This window comes from Carassius carassius, chromosome 1 (genome assembly GCF_963082965.1).
Source record: "Carassius carassius chromosome 1, fCarCar2.1, whole genome shotgun sequence".
Lineage (NCBI taxonomy): Eukaryota > Metazoa > Chordata > Actinopteri > Cypriniformes > Cyprinidae > Carassius > Carassius carassius.
The window spans coordinates 28,390,930-28,417,072 of NC_081755.1; the positions used below are offsets into that span (position 1 = coordinate 28,390,930).

The 26,143-nt window shown below is 40.4% G+C and overlaps 1 protein-coding gene across 3 annotated transcripts in view; it reads left to right on the forward strand.

Moving 5' to 3' along the window:
* Positions 1-4,932: 4,932 nt before the first annotated feature.
* Positions 4,933-26,143, forward strand: part of znf385c (zinc finger protein 385C) — a 101,952-nt gene continuing 80,741 nt past the window's right edge. For 2 of the 3 annotated variants that reach the window (XM_059554651.1, XM_059554659.1), the window contains exon 1: positions 4,934-5,170. In XM_059554651.1, the coding sequence (XP_059410634.1) occupies positions 5,122-5,170 (49 nt within the window). In that variant the 5' untranslated portion in view covers positions 4,934-5,121. Of the gene's footprint in view, positions 5,171-26,143 lie in introns of all 3 variants that reach the window. The other variant, XM_059554666.1, reaches the window with a different exon arrangement.

Genomic DNA, 26,143 nt, shown 5'->3' on the forward strand with positions numbered 1-26,143 from the left:
CATAGTTACTAATGTGTTTGCCTCTATTGAGTGAAATAAAGGTGACAGATCACTTGAGATGAGGCCCTGTCAATGTTATAATTCCAGACTATCATGTGAGGAACAGTTAGTAGTTAAAATGGATGGAATAATAAAACTCACCAACTTGAATATTACCACATTATGTCCTGGTTTATGTTATCACAGACCATTTAAATTACAAATAATGAGGCCTTTATGACGCCCGCATCATTTACCAATAAGTTATAGAGAATGGGAATGTGACGTCGGCAAAGCAGTGCATCCTGGGACTTTAGCACACCGACACTACAATAGAGACTGGGTAATAGTGGGGATAGATATTAAAATTCATATTATACCATTAAAACATTTTAGAATGGAGAACACTTGCTTATGAACTGCCATATCTGCTCTAATGACGAAGTGGAAAATGGATCTGAAATGAAGCTAAATTTTCTTATTTTCCGCTTAGAAAAAAACACAGTGGTGCTTGTGAATGTTACGCATCACTCGGGAGGCTGAGGGGTAACAGACAGAATGGTTTATTGAACAGACACAAGCAGAGGAGCAGGTAGTGTAGGGTGGAGTGAGGGATGGATCCGTGCAGGCTGCGTGAAGACGTCAGAGTAGGAAGGTGAACCACACGCACACTGGGGATCTGGATCTTCGGAGAATCGCTGGAGAGAGGTAAGTAGAAGAAGAGTTAGTCCTTAGAGTTAGCATACAGGTAAGACCTTGTCGCGAACGAGACCGGACATTGATTGAGTGAGTGTGTGTGGTTTTTATGGTGCTGAGGTGATTGGGTGGTGATGAGGATCAGGTGGATGTGCTTAGTATTCCAGTGAGGGCGTGCGTAGTGATTGCGTGGAGGTGGAACCTCGCGTGTTTGTAACAGTACCCCCCTCCCCACGGCCCGCTCCTGAGGGCCGATGACCCCAACGATGTGGTGGACGTCCTCTTCCCCTGGGAGCTGGTCGGTCAGGATGATTGGAGTGGAAGGTGTCGAGTAAGTTAGGATCCAGGATGTCGTTGCGTGGGACCCAGGAACGTTCCTCTGTACCGTGTCCTTCCCAGTCCAGTAGATATTCCAGTTGTCCACCACGCCGCCGGGAGTCCAGGATGTCACTCACTGCATAGGCTGTGCAGTCGTCTAGGAGGAGTGGAGGGGGGGCTTCCGTTTCGCCAGGTTCTGTGGAGGGAGAGACAGAAGGATGGTGAGGTTTAAGGAGAGACACATGGAATGTGGGGTGAATCCGGTATTCAGGGGGTAACTGGAGTTTGTACGTGACCGGATTGATCTGCTGGATGATGGTGAATGGGCCAATGAATCTGGGACTTAGCTTACGGCAGGGCAGACGCAGGCGGATGTCCCGGGTGGACAGCCAGACCTTCTGACCGGGTTGGTACGTTGGGGCCTATGATCGGCGAAGGTCGGCTGTCGTTCTATGTCTGCGTACAGCCCGCTGGAGTTGGTGGTGTGCCGTGTCCCAGACCCTTTCGCTCTCCCGGAACCAGTAGTCGATGGCGGGGACATCCGAGGGTTCACCTGACCAGGGGAATAGAGGTGGTTGGTAGCAGAGTACGCACTGGAATGAAGTGAGTCCGGTGGTAGGTTGACAAAGGGAGTTTTGTGTGTACTCGGCCAACCCAAGGAACTGGTTCCAGGAGTTCTGGTGGCCGTGACAGAAGGTACGGAGGAAGCGTACAATCTCCTGAACCTTCCTCTCCATCTGCCCGTTTGACTGGTGATGGTACCCGGAGGACAGGCTGATGGCCACACCTAGGAGTGAGTGGAAAGCCTTCCATACCTGGGAGATGAACTGGGGGCCTCGGTCCGAGACAATATCCTCTGGGACGAACTTGTGGAGGAACTCCCGGAGCACCTCGTGGATGAAGTCCTGGAATACGGAGGGGGCGTTAACAAGTCCACACGGCATGTGGAACAGACTGGAAGAGGTTCAGGGGAAGGTGTGGCTGGAACTGGACAACCTGAGATGCAGCTCTTGAAACAGACGTCGCCCCACTTCAGGACTTCGCCCGTCTTCCAGGAGATTACGGGGTTGTGCTGCTCTAACCACGGGCGCCCTAGAATCACGTCAGCGGTGGATTCTTCCAGAACCAGCAGATGGATTGCCTCATGATGGAGTAGTCCGGTTTGGAGGGATATGGGACCCACACATCTCCTGCTTAACGGCTTGCCGGTGATAGTGTGGACTTGGTAGGCTGACGGCGTTGCCGTGGAAGCAAGCTTGAGCTGAAGGCAGAGGGCGCCGGAGATGAAATTGCCGGCTGACCAAGAATCGCGGAGGGCGGAAACTGGAAGAGATATGTCAGCGGCAGGAAGTGTCACAACAGTGGTTTCATTTGGTATCTTGAATGGAGAATGGCACTCACCATGGGACAAGGAGGACAGACGGGGCATACAGCGATGGCATGCCCCGGGGCTGCTCAGTAGAGGCACAGATTCTGGCCCAGCCGTCTTTGTCGTTCAGCCATAGAGAGAAGATAGGAGTCTAGTAGCATGGGTTCACTGGCTGGTTCTGGGGAGCTGACGGCCTCTGGTCGGCAGAGTGGCCGAGAGGAATACGCCTGGCCCTGGTGCTCTTCGAGGCACGACTGCATACGAGTGGCGAAGCGGATGGACAGCTGGATGAATCGTTCTAGCCCGATGGTATCCTCGTATGCAGCGAGATGCAACCGCACTCGAGGTTCCAATCCCTGACGGTAGGTAGTCAGTAAAGCCTGTTCGTTCCATCCACTGGAGGCCGCTAGAGTCCTAAACTGAAGGGCATATTCATTGACAGACAATTTTCCCCTGTTTGAGATTATACAGCTTTTCACCAATGGAAGAGTCCCAAGCTGGTCTGCCGAAAACTTCACGGAAATGGTCGATGAAGCTGGAATAAGACTGGATAACTGGGTTATTCTGAGTCCATATTGAATCTGCCCACAGTAGTGCTTTACCTTGTAGTTGAGAAATTACAAAGGCTACCTTAGATCTCTCAGTGGGGTACAAGTGCGGTTGCATCTCCAGGACAAGCGAGCATTGTAGGAGGAAATCGCTGCATTCTTCCGCCGCACCAGAGTAGGGCACTGACCGGGCCATTGGACTGGCATGAACGGAAGGTGAGGAAGTGCTGGCATCATTGACGGAAGTGCTCGCTGGTGTTGGGGATGCAGTTGTAGCCATGAGTGTCCTTCGGAGTGCATTAACCAGATCTTGAAAGGGGTCCGTGAGGCTCATGCTTGTGCCTGGCGGTGTTGGTCCAGTCTTCTGTTATGGATCACTCGGTAGGCTGAGGAGTAACAGACAGAATGGTTTATTGAACAGACACAAGCAGAGGAGCAGGTAGTGTAGGGTGGAGTGAGGGATGGATCCGTGCAAGCTGGGTGAAGACGTCAGAGGAGGAAGGTGAACCACACACACGCACACTGGGGATCTGGATCTTCGGAGAATCGCTGGAGAGAGGTAAGTAGAAGAAGAGTTAGTCCTTTGAGTTAGCATACAGGTAAGACCTTGTCGTGAACGAGACCGAACATCGATTGAGTGCGTGTGTGTGGTTTTTATGGTGCTGAGGTGATTGGGTGGTGATGAGGATCAGGTGGATGTGCTTAGTATTCCAGTGAGGGCGTGCGTAGTAATTGCATGGAGGTGGAACCTGGCGTGTTTGTAACAGTGAAAGTGTAGCTCAATGAAAAATAAACCACTTGACCAAAATTTGCCTTTGTCATTTGTATTTATTATTTACCACAGATTCATAATTTCCTATCCACTTGAACTTGTAAGTGCTCATGCCATGATTAATGTGCAAAAACAGGTTTGGAAATGTTATGTGTGATATACAGTGGCTCGTTACGATCACTCTCCATGTTCATAAAACAACGCTCCTTTGATTCATTATTCGACAACCCTGGGTAAGAAATCGTGTATATGTTCCATTTAAGTCCAGTAAAACTTTTTTTTGTGTCAAATACAATTAATTTCAGAGCTGCATTACAGAGGGTCGTTCTGTTATTTTATCCCTTAATATTAAGACATTTTTGGTGATATGATGATATGTGTTGATCAGCTGGCTGAGATCAAGATTTTTTTTTTTTTTACTATTTTATCTGTAAGATACATCAGTGCAGCTTCTTTATTAAAAACTGCAAATAAGAGAAATTAGTTTGGTCCTGTGTGTGGTATGATAGAAGGCGGCCGTATGATTTCTATGAGTGTGTACCATGGTGTGTGGTCTATGTGTCCTGGCCACACAATTGAGTGCTAATGATCCCAAGGGATTCAAATATTAATCTGTGTATTCTAAACAAGCAGCTGTTAAAAATATTAATGCAAATACAAGTAGCTACGCTACTTAGCGTGTCCTAAAACATGGTGGTAACTACCCAGAATGCAGTACGCAATGACACAGATTCCCATTCTTAATTCAGGTGCTCTAAATTATTGTAGCTATATGCAGTTACCCCATTAGAAGTTGCACCCCTCAAATCATTAACAATACAATATACGCATATTGTTATTTTTACATGGAGGAAAGTGAATGGAGTGACAAACCCTAGCTGTTCTCCCTGACCACTACCACAGAATCGACGTGTCTTCCGACAAGCGCGTGAAGCCTGCTTATATTTAAAAAAAGAAAAGAAAAGAAAAAAGCATTACGTGATAGTAATATCCCAGCACTTGTAAAAAAAAAAAAAAACCTTAAACTTGAGACTACTAGGCTTATATAACCTTTTTTTCATAGTAGCATTAATGTATACAAATAATCCATACAGAGTATCGGTTGCTTGTGGTAAATGAGCTACATAGGCCTTTAATTCAGAAACATAAAGTGGAACTGGTACATGAAATTTTAATGGACGCTGCTCATTTTAGAAGACCTGCAAATACCACTACACTAGTTGCAAATCTTGTGTGGTAGTTTTTAAGAAAGAAGGAGAGTCTGGAAAGTTCCTCTGAGGAGAGCATTCACGCGCGCCGCTGGTGTGAGTGACACGAGCTTTTCTGGAGAGAGCCGTGGGTTTGTGACGCACCGGTGACCACTGAGCTCCGCGAGGTGCTCAGGATCAGTTCAGTTCAGCGCGGAAACACCGGAGAGCGACAAGTAGCCTACGCCAGTAATGTTGGGCTCAGAGGACCACGGAGGGACTCGCAAACGAAACATTACCGGTAAGCGCTCCTTTCACTCACTACACTTTCATTATGACTGTCGGTTTAGATTGAAACGGCAGGTGTTTGACCAAACCGAAAGCAGGGGAAGTTTGGAGTCGCGAGTAACATGCTGTCAGACGAACAAATGATTTATATCTGTGTTATCAAATCACGGCTGAATTAATTTATCTTGTGGGAATGTTGAAACGATGTATAAAAGTATGACGGAGATATAGAGGGGATTATTTTGAAGCTTTTTTTTTGGTCGTTTTTCGTCGAGCTCTGTGATTAAGGATTACTATTAAGTCATGTTTACTTTGCTGTCAAAATAGGCAATACTGCTCTGGGATCCTGAAAACGGATGAAACTTCATTCAAATGCCGCGTGAGAGCTCATTGCTTCAGACAAGCAATATTACCCCGCGGTGATGAATGTGCCTTGACATTTATCATATTATTCAGTTCATTGATTTTAGTAAAGCAGAAGGGTCTTGGTAACCCCATCATAACTTGGAAAAGTATAACCTGATATTTTTTTGTAATGGTAAATTCTATGACCATTGTATATTTGCTGCCTTGTGTGCTTTAATGAAAACATTTAGGGTAAGGTAAAAAAAAAAAAAAACAGCAAACACATTCTTCCATTCCACTCCTTAAGTTTGGCTTATTAGTTTGTTCACCGTGCTGCAAATCTGACATGCGTGAAATGCTGCAAAAGATGACCCACCAGCAGTTTAAACACTATCTTAAAAATACACCATGATTATTTCATCAGGCACTGTATAAATGTGCTGAAAACAGGAGTTGCACTTTTTGTCCTGTTTGAAATACATCATGGTTGTGAGATGGAACTAACAAACAACCTTACCTCGACCCCTAAAACATACATTATAGGAGGATAGTGTGCGGGCAGGTCATTCTAGAAAAAAGTCTGGTTCATCACTTCATCAACTGTTGCTTGCATGATTTCTTCACTTGGGTTGAGTTGGCATCCGGTAGATACACAGGATTGTCTGCTTTCTAGGATCAAAAAAAGAGAGATTTAAATATGATCTTTTTCTAGTTCGCTTATATGCTTTATATGTGTATTTGGTGTAGTTTTTTGAGGTCCGGATTACAGTATGCTTTATATTATTTAGATGAATAAATTGGGCTTAGAAATGTTCACTTTTAAGAGAGATACCCATACCTTAATGTATCCCCTTTACATTTCAAATCTTTCCATCGCTCATGATCTTTAATCATAATTTGAAATCTCTGAACACCAATTTTCGACATTTCACAGTAGGAGAGTGAAACGTTGCTCTGCATGGCATAGCAGATGTGCGGATCAGAGATGCTCATCTGTCTCTAGAGGCAATATGAGAGATGATGCATAGACTCAGCCAGTCTATTTGTCCACTCTGACAGTTCTGATATTGACAAATGAAGACCATTTTAAAATGTATTCAATGCATTACCTTTTTCTTTATTGCAATCCCCCCCCCCCCCATTATGTGCAAAACGTGTGACGGTTGAAGTGTATTGCAGTGTCTTTCACAGGTGTGGTAAAAAATTAAAAGCCTTTTTGAAAAGCTTTGTTATATATCAGGAAGCAAACTGCTTACGGTTTAAAGCAATGCTTGGCCTATTTCAAGCGCAGACTTTTTGAAGAACACAATAACTCTAAATAACATGAAACACCTTCTCCTCGAGCTGCGTGACTCCTAGTAAATGCCACTTTGTGATCTAAAAGAGGAAGTGCTTGATTCTATAGGCCCAAGGCCATTGCTTCAAGGTAAACACTAAGATGATGATTAAGGATCTTTGCTACACATTAAAGTGGAGCATATCACCTCATATAATCAATGTGTCATTTACTCTTGAGGTTTTATTATATTGATTCTTGAAGTTTTATTTAAACAAACCACTGTCCCACTCCACGGCGAGGGATGTTGGTCTTGACGTACTGCATGTCGATGTTCTTCTTGTGTTCTGAACTGGCGCTGCGGCTGGTGGCACAAACAGATAAATCACACTGGGAAGAAATGCGCTCAGTTGGGGCAGGAGGATGTTGAGGCACTGCCTCTTTTTCAGTGATCGTGCCTCTATGCACTTTGCTTTCTCCTCTTCTGCAGATTCAGTCTTGCTACCTTTCTCAGTTATGAAATAGGACTTTTTAGAGGCACTGATTTGTTGGCAGTGGGTTCTAAATTTCCAATAGGTACTGCATAAAGATCACACAAGTGATGCTGTGTAGAGAATGCTAGCCATTAGGATATGGCTTGAAGAGGCAGCAGTTGATTCTCTTAGCAGTACAGGCTAGATTTTCTCATATTCTCTTTTAATCAGTGTATAACACTGAGATTTGAAAACAGATTCATATATTTTGGCAATATATCATTGGTATGCTTATTTATGTTTAGTCATTCTGCCTGCATCTTTTTTTAAAAGATTTAGATGCAGTACATTTATCATTATCTTCATTCAGGTAATATTGAAAGGGGCTGTTTAAAAATATATTACTGTCTGAACTGATTGTTCTTTTACTCTTACGGGACAGTAAATCATTGCACAGTTTCATGGCATCTCCTCCTCGACAGCCGTTTCGTGGATTGGTTAGCGAAAACATACAAAACATACAATTTCTACCCATTTAATAGAAAAAGACATGTAGCCTACCTTGCCAGATTGCCTCAAATAAATGCCTCAACGTACTGTAAATTTTGTTCCTCTATTCTTTTGTTACTTTTATGTTAATATAAATGGCTAATATTTAATGTTTTTTTTTTCCTAAATAAATTAAGTGCTAAAATACCAACAATACAAACATAACACTAAAAAACAAAATTAATAATTTTAAATGCTGCATGGAAATTTAGCCACTATAGCATTGTACATTATATTATGTACTGTGTGTAAATATTCATTTACATTTTGGTTAATATTACATTTAACAGTGTTATTTGATTATTAGTGTTTTTAAAGATTTAATTCCACTTAGTGATAGATGACAGCAGAGTAAATATAAAAATAAGGAAAAATAGCATGCACAATTAAATACTGGATTAAATATTGGTCAGTTTATTTCCAAAAAAATCAATAAAAAACTAATCTGAAATATATATTTATATTAATTCTTACAAGTACCAAGAGTCATTTTATTAGTTGTGTTAGCTTATTTGATTGAGCAACGATGAATCAACTGGTTTACACCAGTTTATTTAGTCCAACATCTACTCTGGGAAAGTTGCCAGTTTCACTGCATGAGTATTTACCTTCTCTGTAGGTATGGAAACAGTGTTGAGTGTGATATCTATGAATGAGCCGCTCTTTCTGAACCCATTCAGCTTCTAATTACAGTGCAGTTCCTGTGTCGGATGTTGTTTTGGCCAAAGTGGGAGAGACCATGACACAAAAATCTAAAAAGCTAAAAAGTTTCAAGAACTTGTAATAATGTATATATTTCACATTTTATTTAATATATTAACTTTAATATAACTCATGAATGTTATCAGGTTAGTTTTGGATTGTTATATTCTACCAGCAAGACTCATGTTGGTCGCAAATTGTCCATTGGCAGCAGCAAAACAAACGTTTGTTTGAGGATCTTTAAAATGGAAACTACATCATGGTTGACTGAGAATGAATGAATTATGTGTAAGAGACTTCCTGGTAGAATTAACACGTAAGCTTCCATTTCTACTTGCACACATGAGGGACTAATGAGAACTTTGACTATAGACCAGTACTAGTGTGTGTATGTGTGTGGATCCGTTTCTAAGCTTTGAAGGGCATGAGGGTGATGACACCTGTTGGATAATAGCTGCACTGGAATGTAAACTGTTGGGCAGAATGCTTCGCTTTTAAATATAGGATTTTCTCTCTGTGTCATTCACTCTTCTCAGCTGATCGCTCTCTCTTAATCATTCATTACCTCTTCAATCATTCTATTTTCATGGCACTGAGTGAGCCAGTGACAGTGGGAGACAAGAGGTGTGAAACAAAGTGAGAGATTGAAATATGTGCAATACAAATGTAGGATTACAGCACAGAGTATAGCAACAAATTCACTTTTTACATTTTATATTTAGTCATTTGACACAGCGACAAATAAAATACAAGCAATACAAGCAACAATAATAAGAGGCAACAATATTTGTAGTACACGCCAAGTTTTATGCATAAGAGTACACATCCTGGAGCAGAAATGTATTTATTAAATTTTAACTAATTGTTTTTTTTGTTTTTTGTTTTAAGAGTTTCAATGCACTACATAGACATACTTTAACAATTAAATGTAATTATTAAAGATTTGTAGGTACAGTAGTCAAAATAGTAATCATTCAGACTTTATGATTATTATATTTTAGTAATTTATTTTTTATTTTTTTACATTTAAGCATTTAAAATAGCATCAATAAATGTACTCAGCTGTTTGCCTAACTAAACTGAGAATTTTAGGCAAGCAGTTTATTGGACAGCGTGGACTCTCCTGTTTATATGAGCTGACAGTGACAATAAGTCTTAACTAGGCATGACATGATAAACATTTTTTTTTAATTGTTCTAACCAGCCATAACAAGCAGTGTTTTTATATTTTCTTTATATTTGTGACTCCATGTTCAGCTCTACTTACAGTGAAATATCATTAAAATTCTCCCTCCAGATAACTGAATGTTAAAAATAGGCTCTGATTGGCTGCTGCTGTGCTACGTCACACAGCGTATTCTCTTTCAGTGTGGACAGATGAAATGCTTGTCGCTGGAATCTGGTTTGTACACGGTGTAGTATGAGCACACATGTATCCCTACACCCTACCCCGTCCTGGTGGCTTTCATCACTTCAGCAGACAGAGCGGTCAAGTGAGACAACCCCTGTCAACTCTCTTTCCCCTTTTCTCTCCTTCTCTTTCCCTGAAGCCACAGCTCTGTTCTTCTCACCCTCTGCTACGCTTTTCCCTTGTGTATAAGCGTGTGTCCTTGTACATGTGCCTCTGTACCGTGTATGCTATGGTGTCTGACAGCTGTCTAGGCCCCAAGGGTACACAACCTGCCCTTTTCCGAAGCATGGCTTTAGCGCCCCCTCATCACGCTGTCTGTGCTCCCCGCCGGTGAGTGCTCGACTCTAGGCTGCGGTCAGCGGGAACTGGCTTCTTCTCAGCAGGGGTGGAAAGGTCTGGAGGGTTAATGTTTCAGTATTGTGACCTCTCTCATTTCTCATCACCTGACAGCCGGTGGCTACTGCTGCCTTTCTCTTCCCTACAGGTACAGGACATGTACATATGGAGGCACAAATCAAATATCCTGTATATATTTAAGCCTTTGAAGCCTAAACATACAGATTAAAGATGTATGATGAGTGTCAGGAACTTGAGAAATATTTGGGGTTGGCAACCCCACTCACAACTGCTGCTTCTGTCTTTTTTTTCCTTGACAAGTATTGCATTTACTTAGACGCAGAACATCTTTATGACCACATCAAACAGGAGCCTTTTCAGACGTGTACTTCACTTCGCCTCAATGCTGAGTGCTTGTCAAATGAGCAGGAAAAATGGTGCAGATGATGAGGAACTGTAGTAGAATATCAGTGAACTATGGTCAGATGAGAAGTTGTCAGGCCATATGTCAGTAAAAACTAATTTTCCTGTCCTTTCAGCCGTTATACTGTTCTCGTAACATGTGCTCTTTAATTGCTCACACAAATGTGGTGGCACATGCATATAATTTCATATTAAAGTGCAAAGGAAACTATGATCATGCAATGTCATAGTTATGTCATCAGTTAAGTTTTAAAGTTACCAAAAAGGTGATTAAAGCTGCCTTAAAACTTTGCATTCATGTACTGTACTGTACTGTCCTGGAGCACCCAGCACTGTCTCCCTCATCTAACACACCCAATCTAACACGTCTGCTCATTAGTTAAGACTTTAAGACCTGAAGTTGGTCAAAAAAAAGGTAGAGTTGTGAGGAAGCGTGTCAGATTTGTGTCATGTTGCAGCGGCAACTATTACAGCAGCCAAAATAACTTAATAACCCAGCTGCTGTGATGACTGTTACTCAAATACCTTTTTTAAGCTTTAAGGATTCATCTTTATTTAATTTAGAATGTTGTGTTTGATAACTTTATACAATTTGTGTATATTTCTTTTCTAAATATGACATTTATTATGATGGGTTTAAGTGAAGATTGTTTTAAGTTCACTTAAAGGCAGGGTAGGTAATACATGTATAAACAACTTTCTTCCAAATTTGTTTAAACTTTCTATATATATCAATGCATAATTAAAATGTAAGTACTCTGATAAAAAGAGTATAAAAATCGAGTGACTCTAGAACGTTTAATCTGTATTAAACACAGCTCATTATTTCCTTTTGGGACGAAACATAGGATTGGCTTAGGCGACTGTCACTCTCTCGCAACCATGGCAACCACCCTTTTGCCACACATGACCTGCCCACTTGCGCGTGCACGTTTGATTTGAGGAATTCAACAGGCACGGATCCTAGGAATACTAATAAAAAAAATGGCAGAGAAACAGCAAGCAAATTTCACAGTACCAGCCTACGCAGTTAGTGAAGGCAAACCAGGCAAAAAAGGAAGACAGTAACAGTACAAGAAAAGGCAATGAACAAAAAGTCTTTGGATAAACAAAGAAATAAAACACGAGTTAATATCGGCGTGGCTTTCCAGCGATGGCGAGAACTGAGGGAACTCAAGGGGCTGAAAAGTGACTGCTTGATGGCTTTATTTCTGCTGGACAGGTAAATCTTTCTTTTTGTATTTTGATCATACATATTTTTTTCATGAAGCATGTGTCATTAGCACACGTAGCTGCGTAATATAGCTAACATAACATTACTTAGCGAGCCGTAGTAGAGACGATAAATAATCTATAGGAGCCCAGAAGGGAGGGGGTGGAGTGAATGGAAATAATGAGCTGTCTTTAAAACAGTCGTGAGAGGTCTACAGACACTCGATTTTTTATACTTTCTTTTTCAGAGTACTTACATTTTAATTATGTATTGATATATAAATAAAGTTTAAACAAATTTGGAAAAAAAGTTTTTTATACATTTTTTTACCTACCCTGCCTTTAAATTAGAAGTGTTCTTTTTTAAAGTCTAATAAATGTTAAAATTGATAGCTGTACTGTAATGCTGAATGGATATAGCCAATGGTTAAATATTAGAAAATAAAAAAACTATTTCATAGAGACATCATAGTATTTGGTATCTGTCATGCTCACCTTCAGTCATTAAAAAAATCTGATTAAACAAATATAAAAAATCTACTGTCTTATTGTCCCAGTCTTTCTGGGAGAGAACGAGGAGACACTGGAGTTAGCACGAACAACAGTCTTTAAAAATCCAATGTGGAGACAGAGCACAAGGAAGACATTCAACAAGTAGACCCGATAAAACCAAATTGAACAGATGGGGGCTTTAAACACAAGGCAATCAGGGCAACACAGGTGGATGGAATGAGTCAATCAAACAAAACAAGAACAGGAAAACCAGAGAAAACAAGTCCAAAACACTGACATAACTCCCCCATCCTGTTAGGCGCATCCCATAACTCAATTTGTCCTGGCCAAATTGCCCCCCTGGACTTTGTCAATCATGGCCTCCTAATAATCCCCAACCACTTGATTGGCTCTGTCTCTCTCTCCTCTCCACTTGTAGCTGGTGTGTGGTGAGCACACTGGCGCCGTTGTCCTGAGGCTGCCATCGCATCATCCAAGTGGATGCTGCACATTGGTGGTGGTTGAGAAGAGACCCCCCCCCCCCCACACATGATTGTAAAGCGCTTTGGGTGTACAACAATACACATTAAAGCACTATATAAATCCATCATTCATTCATTCATAACATATCCATGGAGGAGGACGCCCTGGAGGCTGGTACAGGACAGAGACATGGGTGGCCGCCAGGGCAGATCAACGAGCTCAGGCAGCCATGGCGGGACGAGCAGTCTAGGAAGCCATGGCGGAGCAGATAGTTCAGGAGGCAGCCTGGCCACCATGGATGGACCCTTACTACCCTTGTAGACCTTACATAGGAACTGTGGCTCTCCCTGAGTGTGACTTGGGGACTGGAGCCCTCCTTGGGCTGGGCATGGAAACAGGATCCCTCCGTGGGCTAAACTTGGGAACAAAAGCCCTCACTGGGCTAATCTCGGGGACAGGAGCCTTAACTTGGCTAAACTCGGGAACAGTAGCCCTCTATGGGCTAAACTCTGGGATAGAAGCCCTAACTGGGCTAAACTCGGGGACAGGAGCCCTAACTGGGCTAAACTCGGGACAGGAACCCTAACTGGGCTAATTTAGGGACAGGAGCCCTCACTGGGATAAACTCGGGGGCTGTTCAGCCTGTGAACATGCATGTGGTACTAGCCAGTCATAATAATTTGATTTTAAGTAACTTCTTATTTCTGTTACTTTACTGTAACAAACAATTTTAGTACTATGTTATGTCACAACTTGATTTCCAGTGTAAAGTCTGGGTCCAAGCATCAATTAAACCATTTGAGGATTGCTGTCCTGCTCAGTGTTACAGAGAGGTTTTGTACTGGTCGACAGGGAGCCAACAAACACTCTGTGAACAGAGGTGGAGTGTGTAGGAACAGGTTGGCATTTTTCTTCCCAGGCACATTCAAGCATGTCTCAAATAAATGAGGGCACTGTTTGCCTTTTAGCAAGGAGCAGAGTGTTTTTATTTGGGTATATGTGTGTGTTAAGTGAGCATACAGTGTGTGAGTACCAGCAGCTTTTTTCTCTCAGAATGAGTGGAGTTTTAAGCAGCCACTCCTTCTCTTAAAAGTATTTCAAGGTGAGACTGTAAATGCCAAGTAGACAACACACAAGTAGATATCTGGAGAAAAGGGGTTCACGCTTGAGAGTTTTTTTTTTCACATCTAATGCTGAGTTAAGAATGAAAAAATGCACACTTTTGATGCTAAATGTGCACCAAATTTTGTAGTCAACATTTATTGTAAAATATTGCATACTGTGTTGCAATTTGTCTTCTTTCTTAAACTTAACTGTCTATTGAATTGTTTTTGGTCTTTTATTCCTTGCATCCAATTAACCACCCATAATTCCCTTAAATGGCAGAGAAGCTGCGTTATGTGTTGTTTCACATGTGCCACGCATTCATTCATCATTTGTATCAGTTTAATTTTCAAGTGATTTGTGACCGATGAGGATTTTGTTGTTTGTTGTAACTCTATCAACACTACTGTGCAGATGTAAGTGTAATCATTAGATGATGTTTAATGAGCAACATTGTTGTCTTAAAAAACAAGAAGCAGATGTTTAGCTGGAAGACAAATATTCAATTTGAACTGTCTCTTAGTAGAATGAGCTTTATGTATGAGCTTATGAATGAGCTTTTATTTTAATGAGCCATAATACTTGTGTGTATGTCACATGTATGTTACATACATCACGGTAAATGAAACTTGCACAAAAACCCAGTATGCCTGTGGGTTGAGAGAAATGATAGGTGTTGCATTAGTCAACTACACCAACTAGGATTATTTTTATCATAAGCACACACATTCATTTGGGAGTATCGATCTAAGATGCTTCTGCCATGGTTAAGTGGCTCTCATTTAAACTTCAAAATCAGCTGTATTAGCATGTCGAAGCACTTTCTGATGGCATCAATACTCTTCTGAAGTTCTGATGAATGTGTGTGTGTTGGAGAGGAAGAGACAGACAGAAAAGCAGAGGCTGATTGGAGTAGAGGTGATTTAGCTGTATCATGATCAAAGAGTTTCTTGAACCTTACAATTTGCTGTAGTTTTGTAGCTTCCTTCCATCTTCAGGTCCTCCTGTATGAACCTCCAGACTAACCTCTCTGTCTCTCTAATAGCTTACAGCGAGCACTGCTCTGATTAAAGCTGGGCTTATGGGGATGAGTTTTCTGCACTCACACTAATCCCTCCCATGCTTTCTATGAGTGTTACTCTCACTGCTACCACCATGCATGTGTAATCACGCTTTAAATATCTGTTCTTACCTGTTCATAGATTTAATAATATTGCTATATACTATGTCATTGGAACAATATCCATGTGTATCCTTATGAATGGACGGAAAGATGGGTAGATTAAACAGTATAGGATGTTATGGCAATAGCATATTCACATAATATTTGTTACATATTCTGACTGGCATTTAGTATCATGTTTACCTGTGCAATTGTAAGTTGTTTATCTAAATATTGCTGGTAAAACACACAAATACAGTATGTATTTATAAGTTCACACTCTGTAAAAGAAGTAGCATCTTATACTCACAAAGGCTGTATTACTTAAATTTAAAAAAAAAACAGTAAAGGTGGTAATATTGCAATTTAAAAGAGCTGTTTTACGTTTTCCATTTTAAAATGTAACTTAATGTAATTTTACAGCCATTACTGCAGTCTTCAGTGTCACATATCCTTCCTGATATGCTGATTTGTTGCTCTAGTAAAAAAAATTCTATTATAATCACAATTGAAAATGGTTGTGCCGCTTAATATTTGTATTGAAACACATAACAATGTTTTTTTTTTTTAAATTTTGGATGAATAGAAAGTTGAAAAAGGGAAAGCTTGAATTTGAAATAGTCATAATATTTTGTGAAATTATAAATGTACTGTGACTTTGGATCAGTTTACTTGTGTCCCTGCTGAATAAGTTTTCATTTCCAAAAAAAAAAAACACCTGTGTCCGGTAGTTTAGTGTGTATATTTTGGATGCAAGTAAGTGAGCTTATATACTCTGTGTAAAGAAGGTAGCTGCTATTTAAGCATAAATAGTAGTAGATTTGCACCAAGTACTGTATAAATAGCAACAAATACCTTGTTGTTTACACTAGGTGCAAATAATAGTAGATACTATTTACAAAGTGTAAGTGATATGCTATTTGTACTAAGGGCAAATTGTCTGAGCAGTAGTGGGTGGAGTTAGTGAAAATAGCCTCTGCCAGCAAACTTGATTATTTCCCCTTAGTGTAAACATTTTTTGTCATATTCAAAATTATATTAATATAATAATTTATTTATAATACAGTTTAATTATCTGTTGTTATTTTTGTAATTTTCATTATATGATACTTTTTTCATCTTGGCTTGTTAATGTTGACAAAATCATAGTCCTGCATCATAGGAAACAACAAAGTGGCATAGAAAACCTCCAAACTTTGAAATGTTTGTGTGTGTATTTGAGGTGCTGCAGTGCTCTCAAGGACAAAACACACCCCTGCTCCTCCAGGTCTCCCTGTGTGACCCAAGCCCACTCCCATCTCCACCTCAGCTCTGAGGTCCAGGAGCTCTGAATGGCTCTGGAGGAGATGGTGACGCATGGACCAGGTTGACTCACGCTGAGGAGGCAGACTCTCGAATTTATATCCCCTTATCTCTCTGTTTCTTTTCCTCTCTCCATCTATTTTTACTTTTCTCTGTGTCTCTGTATCTCCTCATCTATATTTCCTAGTGGCTTGAGTCAGAGTTTGTAGCAGGGGAGCACACAGAACTGCGGATATGGGTTTCATGGAAAGGTGAAAATTTCTTTTTTTTTCAGGGGTTTAGTGATGTTGGTACATAGCAATGAGGAATCCACAGTTGGTAATTAAAGATTGAGCTGCAACACTGAGTGATTCATACTCTGAGCAGAAGAGCCGCTCTGAATGTTCACATCAGCTCATGAGAGGTGTGGATGAATAGGTACTTGTGTTTGTGTGTGTGTGTGTGTTTTGTAGGATGTTACTGGTGCTTGTGTTTGCTCAGTGAGTGAACTTTCCCTTCACCTGATGATTAAATATTCTCTTTGCTCCTGTAGCACACACATAGAGCCAACACTTAGAACAAGACCACACTGTGTGTGTTCATGTGTGTGTTTGTGTTTTAGATGGTGATCTGGGTTTGGTGCGGAGGAGGTATGGGTGCAGGGGATGAGGAGGTGGAATACAGTTAAGCTCTGTACCAAACACACATAAGCCTGTAGTATGTCCTCATTTTGCTTAGTACAGGTGTACTGTCTGTGTGTGTGTGTGTGACACACACAGACAGTACACCTGTACTAAGCAAAATGAGGACATACTACAGGCTTATGTGTTTGTTAGTTTTTTTTAAGTTAATTCTAATTAAAGAAGGGACAATCAAAAACTTTTTTGAGACTTAAAGGAATGGTTTACCCAAAAATGAAAATGTTGTCATTAGGCATGTGCCGGTATTCGGTAATACGATATATTATGGTAATGAATATGCATGATATTGTTATCATGGGCACTTCTAAATACCGTGAATAATTATATACTACAAATTATTCAGAATTTGGAATACATTTTGAGAATACTTTTCCCATCAACTGGTCAAAATGCACAACACCGCTGTATGCTGCTTAAAAGAAGCATGTGTGCTCAGATGTAAACAAGCAAGCATGAGAAGCACATGGGGAACACGTGAGAGACGCGCTGAATGAAAGCACATTCACTCTCTGACAGCAGATGGCGCTAAACTGCAGAAAAATGCAGTCGTTACCCTGGAAACCCCATAAATAAAGCAGCTGTGCTACTTTCTAAAACATATTTAAATAGCCATTCAGATTCATGGATTCGCTGTGTTGTTCATCACAGCACCAAATACTTAAATATTTAGACTTAATAGGTTATTTATTTTTTCAATCTTTTTTAAATATTAATCTGGACTACAACATGCCCTATATATTGTATGAAAGTGTTTTGATTATTTATTGTTCATTCACACTTTACATTAGGGCTTCATTAGTTAACATTAGTTAATTCATTAGTTAATAAACTGCCAATGAAAAATTATTCTGAATATTCATTAATCTTAGGTATTCCAATATATAACACATTGTTAAAATCGAAAGTTGCAACTGTGTCATTTAATGAGCTAACATGAACTAAGACTTTTAAGTATTATTATTATTTTTAACAAAGATTAATAACTTCTGTAGAAAATGTAACTATTTCTCATTGTGAATGTTAATGCACTAACTAAGGTTAACTAATGAGATCTTATTGTAAAGTGATACCTGTTGTTCTTTTGCACTTTAATCTGTGTAAAACTTTCAGCTTTATATATTTTTCTGTATTGCTTTATTGCATAGTTATTTTTATTATAAGAAAAAACCCACACACATCTCTTGGCTTTCATGGTTGTATTCCTCTAGTGCAGGCCCCTCGGACATCCCTGTGCCAACCCCCTTCGGACCGAGGGGGACGGTCGGACTTGAGTTTAGCGTGTATAATAGCCTTACTTATGAGATTATAGGAGTAAGTACAACTGGACGGTAGTCATTGAAGCAGGATGGAGATGGCTTCTTCGGTACTGGATTGATGGTGGTAACTTTGAAGCATGTGGGGACAACTCTAGTGGCCACGCCCTTAATTATACAGAACTTTAAGGCTTAATATAATTTAAATGGATGAGTTATAAAAAAATTCACCCACCATCCACCCAACCCCTTCATGACCAGTTGTCATGAAGGGCAAAATTAGCTATATAGACCAAAATATATTTTTTTTAACCAGGTTGTAAACATTTTTTTCTGCTGTAAAGTTGGGCATTTTAACATGGGGAGTCTATGGGACTGATTCCTCTTTTGCAGCCAGCCTCAATCGGCCAGTCGATGAATTGCAGTTTTAGTCACTTCCTTATTGGCTTCCCACTGGGACTGCTCTAGTATGCACTGTCATACAATATGAACTGCTTTTGTGCACTGCACTAAACATTCAACTGTTCTATTTCTCTCTCCATCCCTCTCTTTCTCTCTCATTCTATCCATCAGTGTACTTAAATAGCATCAGAATGGCCCATTAAATGCTCTTTTAATGATTCTTTCTGCCTGTCTTTGACCTTGGCACACATTATCTCCTTCAGTAAATTGTGACGTGTGATTCACTCCAAACGCAGCTGATGGAAAGATGGCACACTGTCTCAGCTCAGGCTGTTGTTTGAACACACACACACAGAAACAGTGATTCCCAGATTGCCACTGTTGTCCGTTCTTGTTGACATCGAGGACAGTGTTGAATAGCTGTAACTTCCAGAGACTCATCCAGCCCTCCATCCTATCTATCTGTGTGCTTCTCTCCTTTGTCCTCTCTCTTTAAATGTTCTCTTTAACCTGGCCAAGTGAGCCACTTTCGCTGTTTACCCCCCACTGGTTTCCCTGAAGAGGAATATCTCACAGACGGCTGCATATAATACACACTCACACACAGCTCTTGTACCATTTCTCATTACTGACATTGTTGCTGCAGGTTTAAAACCGTGCCTGGCATAGTTGTTGTGACCTGTACACACAAACATAGTGAAATTGTCCTGCTGGACAGGAGGAAGTGTGTGTGATTATGAATGTTCATCGCTCTGTGTGTGTGTGTGTGTGTTTCTCTTCTGCCATCACACACACTCAGTTAAACTGGCCTGAATCCTCAGCTGTTCTTCTCATCTTCCTTTTTTTGTTTCCGTCTGTTTGTGTCCGTCTGTCCACCTGTCTAAAAATCTGTCTATTCATTCAGCTGTCTATCTATCTATCTATCTATCTATCTATCTATCTATCTATCTATCTATCTATCTATCTATCTATCTATCTATCTATCTATCTATCTATCTATCTATCTATCTATCTATCTATCTATCTATCTGTCTATCTGTCTGTCTGTCTGTCTGTCTGTCTGTCTGTCTGTCTGTCTGTCTGTCTGTCTGAAAATCTATCAGTCCACTCTCACAGTTTTGTTGATCTATCTGCATTTACATGTCTCTCCTCATTAAGTGTTTTATTGGTAGCGCCTCTGCCACTTAGAGTGCAATTTTGTTTCCTCTGCGGTACCACATTGTCACCCTCGCCTCTGTGTGTAAGTGCCTGTGTAATGTCTTTGTGTGTGTTTGTGTGTGTTTGTGCAATTTACACAGACACCCTGATGAATATGTAATGTGTGAAAGAGCATGTAAACATGCTGAGAGGGTCCCTGCATGTGAAATGGACAAGAATTATTCAGGGTTATAAGGATTCACCCTCCGTGCATTTGTGTGTGCAAGTGTGTCACAAATATAGGTTCATTAAAATATTTTGAGATGCTCAGTGTTGCGGAAAATACAAGCAGGTGGGCAGACGTGACAAGTATGTGTTGTTTTGTGTGTGTGTGTGTGTGTGTGTGTGTGTGTGTGTGTATCAGGGTGACTTGTGTCTCTTCATCGAGCACATGTCTCATCCTGACACCTGTTTGCTCCTAAACTGTTTTGGGTTTCCACGGCTCCTCTTGGGAGTCTGCTCTCTTCCAAATCGGTTAACCACCACAGGAATGTGGAGAACATTTTACCCCTCTTTTTCCCTGTTTTCTCAAATTCATTCTGTTATCTTTTTACTCTTTCTTTTAATGTGGAAAGTGCACAGCATAATATGTGTGTGTGTGCATAGTGGATGGCTAGAGTGTAACAACAATTACTTTTGCCCTTTGGGTCCAATTAACACCCCACAGCTTGACCCAGACTTTATCCCGTATGTATCAAAGCCAAAAGCATGTGCAATGCACACACACATACAGTTTCAAGGTGAGGTGACTCTTGCTTGCGATCTGTACTAAATTATTTTGCAGAGTAAACATAATAACAAAGTACTGAATTAAAAAATGAGAGGAACAAGCTGATTATCACAGACAACTTGACCCTGAGCTAGATGTATTGATAAATGAGGATAAGGTGGATGGATGGATAAATAGATGAATATATGTATTGACATGACTACATGGATGGATGGATATATGGATGGATTGATGATAGATGGGTAGATGAATGGATGAAAAAATGAATTAATAGATGGCTAAATAAACTGGATATATTGATTGATAGATGGATAGATGGACTAAAATAGAGTTAAACAGCCAGAAGGATGGATGGGCAGGCAGATTGATATGCGGGAAGATGGATAGACAGACAGATAGATAGATGGATGGAGAGATGAAGTTGTACTGAAGTGAAGAGAGAGTCGCCCCTATTCGGCTTGTCAGCTGCTGAGCTTAGCACAGTACAAGCTGGGTTTATACCCAATAGCCCCTTCACACACACACACACACACACACACACACACACGGGTGTTTTTAGTGACGCATGTTTGTGCAGTCAAGTCATTTCTTCAGAATGAACTCCCGGTGTACCGCTCACAATCACACCTCTATATCTGAGTAAGTTCTGTGTGCTATTCATTCCCTCTCACACAGCCCCTATTAGTGCTTTTGGTTTAAATGCATTCAGCTTTGTTTCTAGGTGTTGTTTGGATATTTATTTCTTCATTGCACAGGCTGTGGCCTACATGTCAGAATCCCCTGAATGAGCAGTCAAATTCAAATCAACACCTTTCAGAGTTTCTAAGCTGACATATTCTAATTAGACTGAACTCTGTGACACAGAATGTCATGAGAGATCTGTATGCTGGCATGCAGTGTTTGCTTAATAAGTCTTAATGCACATAAAATAAACAGATAGCTATTTAAGAGATGACAGGGGTTCATGACGGGGTGCGATGATCAAATGGCGCTGCGGTTAACCGGTGCCTGGAAATGTGGCCGGTCATTCCCGGAATGTGTGTTTGGTCTCTGAGCTTTAAGCCGCGCTGCATCCATAAAGGCTTTAAATAAAGTTTATTCGAAATGTGCCACCATGAACGATAATGGCAAACAGGAAGATCAACAACCATCTGTCTTTATCGCTTCCATTAATACACCTTATGTTTGTTATTCCGCCAATGAAATGATATAGTCCAGCTTGATTTATTAAGTGCATGGCAGTATGCATCTATCATTTGATCAGTCAGAGTGTGTGTCGTAACGAGGCAGGTGTATTCTCGTCATGATTGACAGGGTAATCAGGATGGATTAGGGCTAAAGTGAGTACAAATGTGATGGAAAACGTTTTTAGTTACACACTAAGCCCTCTGTTGTTTAATCTAACCCTCCTGCCCTCCACACACACACACACACACACACATGTACACACATGTACAGATGGAAGGAGTGAGAGAGGTTATTATTCAAAAGGCCACTTCAGTTTGCCTTTAGTGTTAGTGACATCGAATCAACTTACTTGTTTGCTTTGGAAAAGCTTTGCCGTGTTTAAATGTGTGTGCAGCTGCAAATAGCCCACCTCACTATCCAAGCAACACACACTGTGCCAACATGTGTGCCAACATTTTTGAAAAGCATTCCTTGAGCACACTAATTCAGCTGATGGTAAAAGTCTTCACAGAATGATGCTGCTGAGTAGGTGCAGTACAGTGTTTGATGATTATATTATGAAACTAGTCTGGTTGTGCTGGAATGGAGGTGGCCAGCTACCAAATCCATTCAAATCCCTACACTTAATGGAGATGGAGCATCACTTTCTCTCCCCCTCCCTTCCTCCTACTCTGTGTTTCTCCTTTTCTCTTTTACACACTAACACGCACATTTATATTTCTGTCATGGTGGGGATTTTCTATTGACTTCTATTATTTTTGTTCTGAGCTAATGACATATTTATCCCCCGAACCTAAACCCTGACACTTCAACAAAAACTTTTTACATTTTCATTTTTGTTTCGTCTGTCAATTTCTCATTCAAAGAGTTTTCTTTATTTTCATGACTATGAAAATTGGAGAGTTACACTGAAGGCATCAAGGGCTATTTGACCAAGAAGGAGAGTGATGGGGTGCTGCGCCAGATGACCTGGCCTCCACAGTCACCGGACCTGAACCCAATCGAGATGGTTTAGGGGTGAGCTGGACCGCAGACAGAAGGCAAAAGGGCCAACAAGTGCTAAGCATCTCTCGGGGAACTCCTTCAAGACTGTTGGAAGACCATTTTAGGTGACTACCTCTTGAAGCTCATCAAGAGAATGCCAAGAGTGTGCAAAGCAGTAATCAAAGCAAAAGGTGGCTACTTTGAAGAACCTACAATATGACATATTTTCAGTTGTTTCACACTTTTTTGTTATGTATATAATTCCACATGTGTTAATTCATAGTTTTGATGCCTTCAGTGTGAATCTACAATCTACTTCATAGTCATGAAAATAAAGAAAACTCTTTGAATGAGAAGGTGTGTCCAAACTTTTGGTCTGTACTGTATATATATGTATTATGTTCCACAGAAGAAAGTGTGAGAGATTGCAAGTTAACATTTTGTGTAACTATTTTCTGAACAAGCAAATTCAATCAAATAAACAAGGCTAAATAAAAATGATGTATGTATAATATAATAATAATGTACTGTAGATTGTATAATGGTGCCATATGTAATTCTAATGTCCTATTTTTTTAAATTTCAAGACCTACGATCACACAGACATAGACAGAATTGTGTGTAATCACAAGTGATCTTTTTACTATCTTTTTGTATTAGGATTTAGTAATCAGTTTTATGTGTTTATGTGTTGCTCTGTATTCATGACTGCTGCTTTTCTGATTTCATACATCAGTTTCAAAACAACTGTTCTGTTTGCTCAGAAGGCCAGTATAATTTGTTAATGGCTGTAATGATGTTGTTGTTGTTTTTTTGCTTTTTTCTGTTAATGACCTGCTTTCAAAGTGTGTGCAATATTGAATGTGTGTGATGTTGTGTGTGAATAAGAGAATATTGTCATATCTCACTCTCCTCCTCCATCTGAATTTCAGTGCATGCATTTGGTAAAACAGCCTGCTGAGTGTGTCTGCCAGAACACATACACACTTATTTGGTGGTGCAGTTCATCAACCTCGGGTGTCAAAGAGCTAATTGACCTGCAAAGTGTGTGTGTGTTTGTGTGTGTGTGTGTGTGTGTGTGTGTGTGAAGCATTAGGTAATTGTGTGTGGGTGTTTGAAAGAGCGCCAGAATCACATAAAGCATTGTGCCTTTTAACAGCCTTTAGAACAATAAAAGAAACTGCACTCGCCTTTATTACAGAAACTTCATTGAAGCACAAAATATAGCCTACTGTCTTCATTCCTGCACCTATTGTGAATGCATTTTTATTTAGAATTTTGTGTGTGTGTGTGTGTGTGTGTGTGTGTGTGTGTGTGTGTGTGTGTGTGTGTGTGTGTGTGTGTGTGTGTGTGTGCGCGTGTGTGTGCGCGTGTGTGTGCACCAGTAACAGTTTTACTCTCGGTGCAAAGTGGCTTAAGTGGTTATATCAGTCAAACATTGTTTTTGGATTGTTATGGCTGAGTATGATGCCTAGTGGCACTTTACTGATTTCCACAGAAACTCTTATTCCTGCTCTGTAGGTTTTAAGATTTCTCTGAGACTCAATATCAGTAAAAAGAGGCTCCACTGATGCCAGTCATTAGCACTGTGCCTTCTACTGCATTCTCTTGAGATGAATAACCGTTTTTCTATCCTAGTTTACTTCTGAATGTAATTTCTTGCAGGTTGATTGACTTCTCTGTTGGTTTTCTGGATCATTTTCCCCAATGATCTGTAGTTTATAATGCTCACATTTAATTCAGCAGTCCCCCAGGCATCCTCTCTCTGATCTCACGGATGCTCACTTATCACGGAGACATGTGAAGCACAGCCCAATCTCTTCCCCCATGGAAAATATGGCACTGTTAGCAAAGTCGATGTCAATGAGAGAGCAAAAGAGAGAGAAAAGAGAGGCTGTACAGGTTGATGTTTAGTTATGCTAATGCATACCATCAGCCGGCCGTCTCCTTCGGTGTGAGTTTGCTTTCCGCTGTGATTTGACTTCACCTGCATAATTCTGAATTTATAATGATGTTCTGTGGTGTTGTAAAGCTCAGAGAAAGGAGACCTGGACAGATTGTGATCTTCACAAACCTCCATAATCTATACAGCATCTGTTATCAGAACTGAATGTCTCACTGCATCAAGCTTGCTCTTTTATGTATTAACTTAGGCTGTATTTCAGTTTAAAAATGTAATTGGAATTAATTTGAAATTATGGCATATAGGTCAGTGACATGACATCTTTTTTCATTTATTTAAAATACATACAGTACAAACAATTTGATCTTTTTTTTCACTTCTGTATTTAAAAAAAATACTTTTTACCCTGAAAAATGTATGGTACTCTTAAAAAATTTGAAGTTAGTAAGGTTTTTTAATTCAATGCACACAGACTGAAGTAGTTTAAGTCTTTGGTTCTTTTAATTGTGATGATTTTGGCTCACATTTAACAAAAATCTCAACAAATCAGTATATGGTGACATGCCAATCAGCTAATCAACTCAAAACACCTGCAAAGGTTTCCTGAGTCTTCAAAATGGTCTCTCAGTTTGGTTCACTAGGCTACACAATCATGGGGAATACTGCTGATCTGACAGTTGTCCAGAAGACAATCATTGACACCCTTCACAAGGAGGGTAAGCCACAAACATTCATTGCCAAAGAAGCTTGCTGTTCACAGAGTGCTGTATCCAAGCATGTTAACAAAAAGTTGAGTAGAAGGAAAAGGTGTGGAAGAAAAAGATGCACAACCAACTGAGAGAACCGCAGCCTTATGAGGATTGTCAAGCAAAATCGATTCAAGAATTTGAGTGAACTTCACAAGGAATGGACTGAGGCTCAAGGCATCAAGAGCCACCACACACAGACGTGTCGAGGAATTTGCTGAACCACAGACAACGTCAGAGGCGTCTTACTTGGACGAAGGAGAAGAAGAACTGAACTGTTGCTCAGTGGTCCAAAGTCCTTTTTTCAGATAAGAGCAAGTTTTGTATTTCATTTGGAAACCAAGGTCCTAGAGTCTGGAGGAAGGGTGGAGAAGCTCATAGCCCAAGTTGCTTGAACTCCAGTGTTAAGTTTCCACAGTCTGTGATGATTTGGGGTGCAATGTCATCTGCTGGTGTTGGTCCATTGTGTTCTTTGAAAACCAAAGTCACTGCACCCGTTTACCAAGAAATTTTGGAGCACTTCATGCTTCCTTCTGCTGACCAGCTTTTTGAAGATGCTGATTTCATTTTCCAGCAGGATTTGGCACCTGCCCACACTGCCAAAAGCACCAAATATTGTTTAAATGACCATGG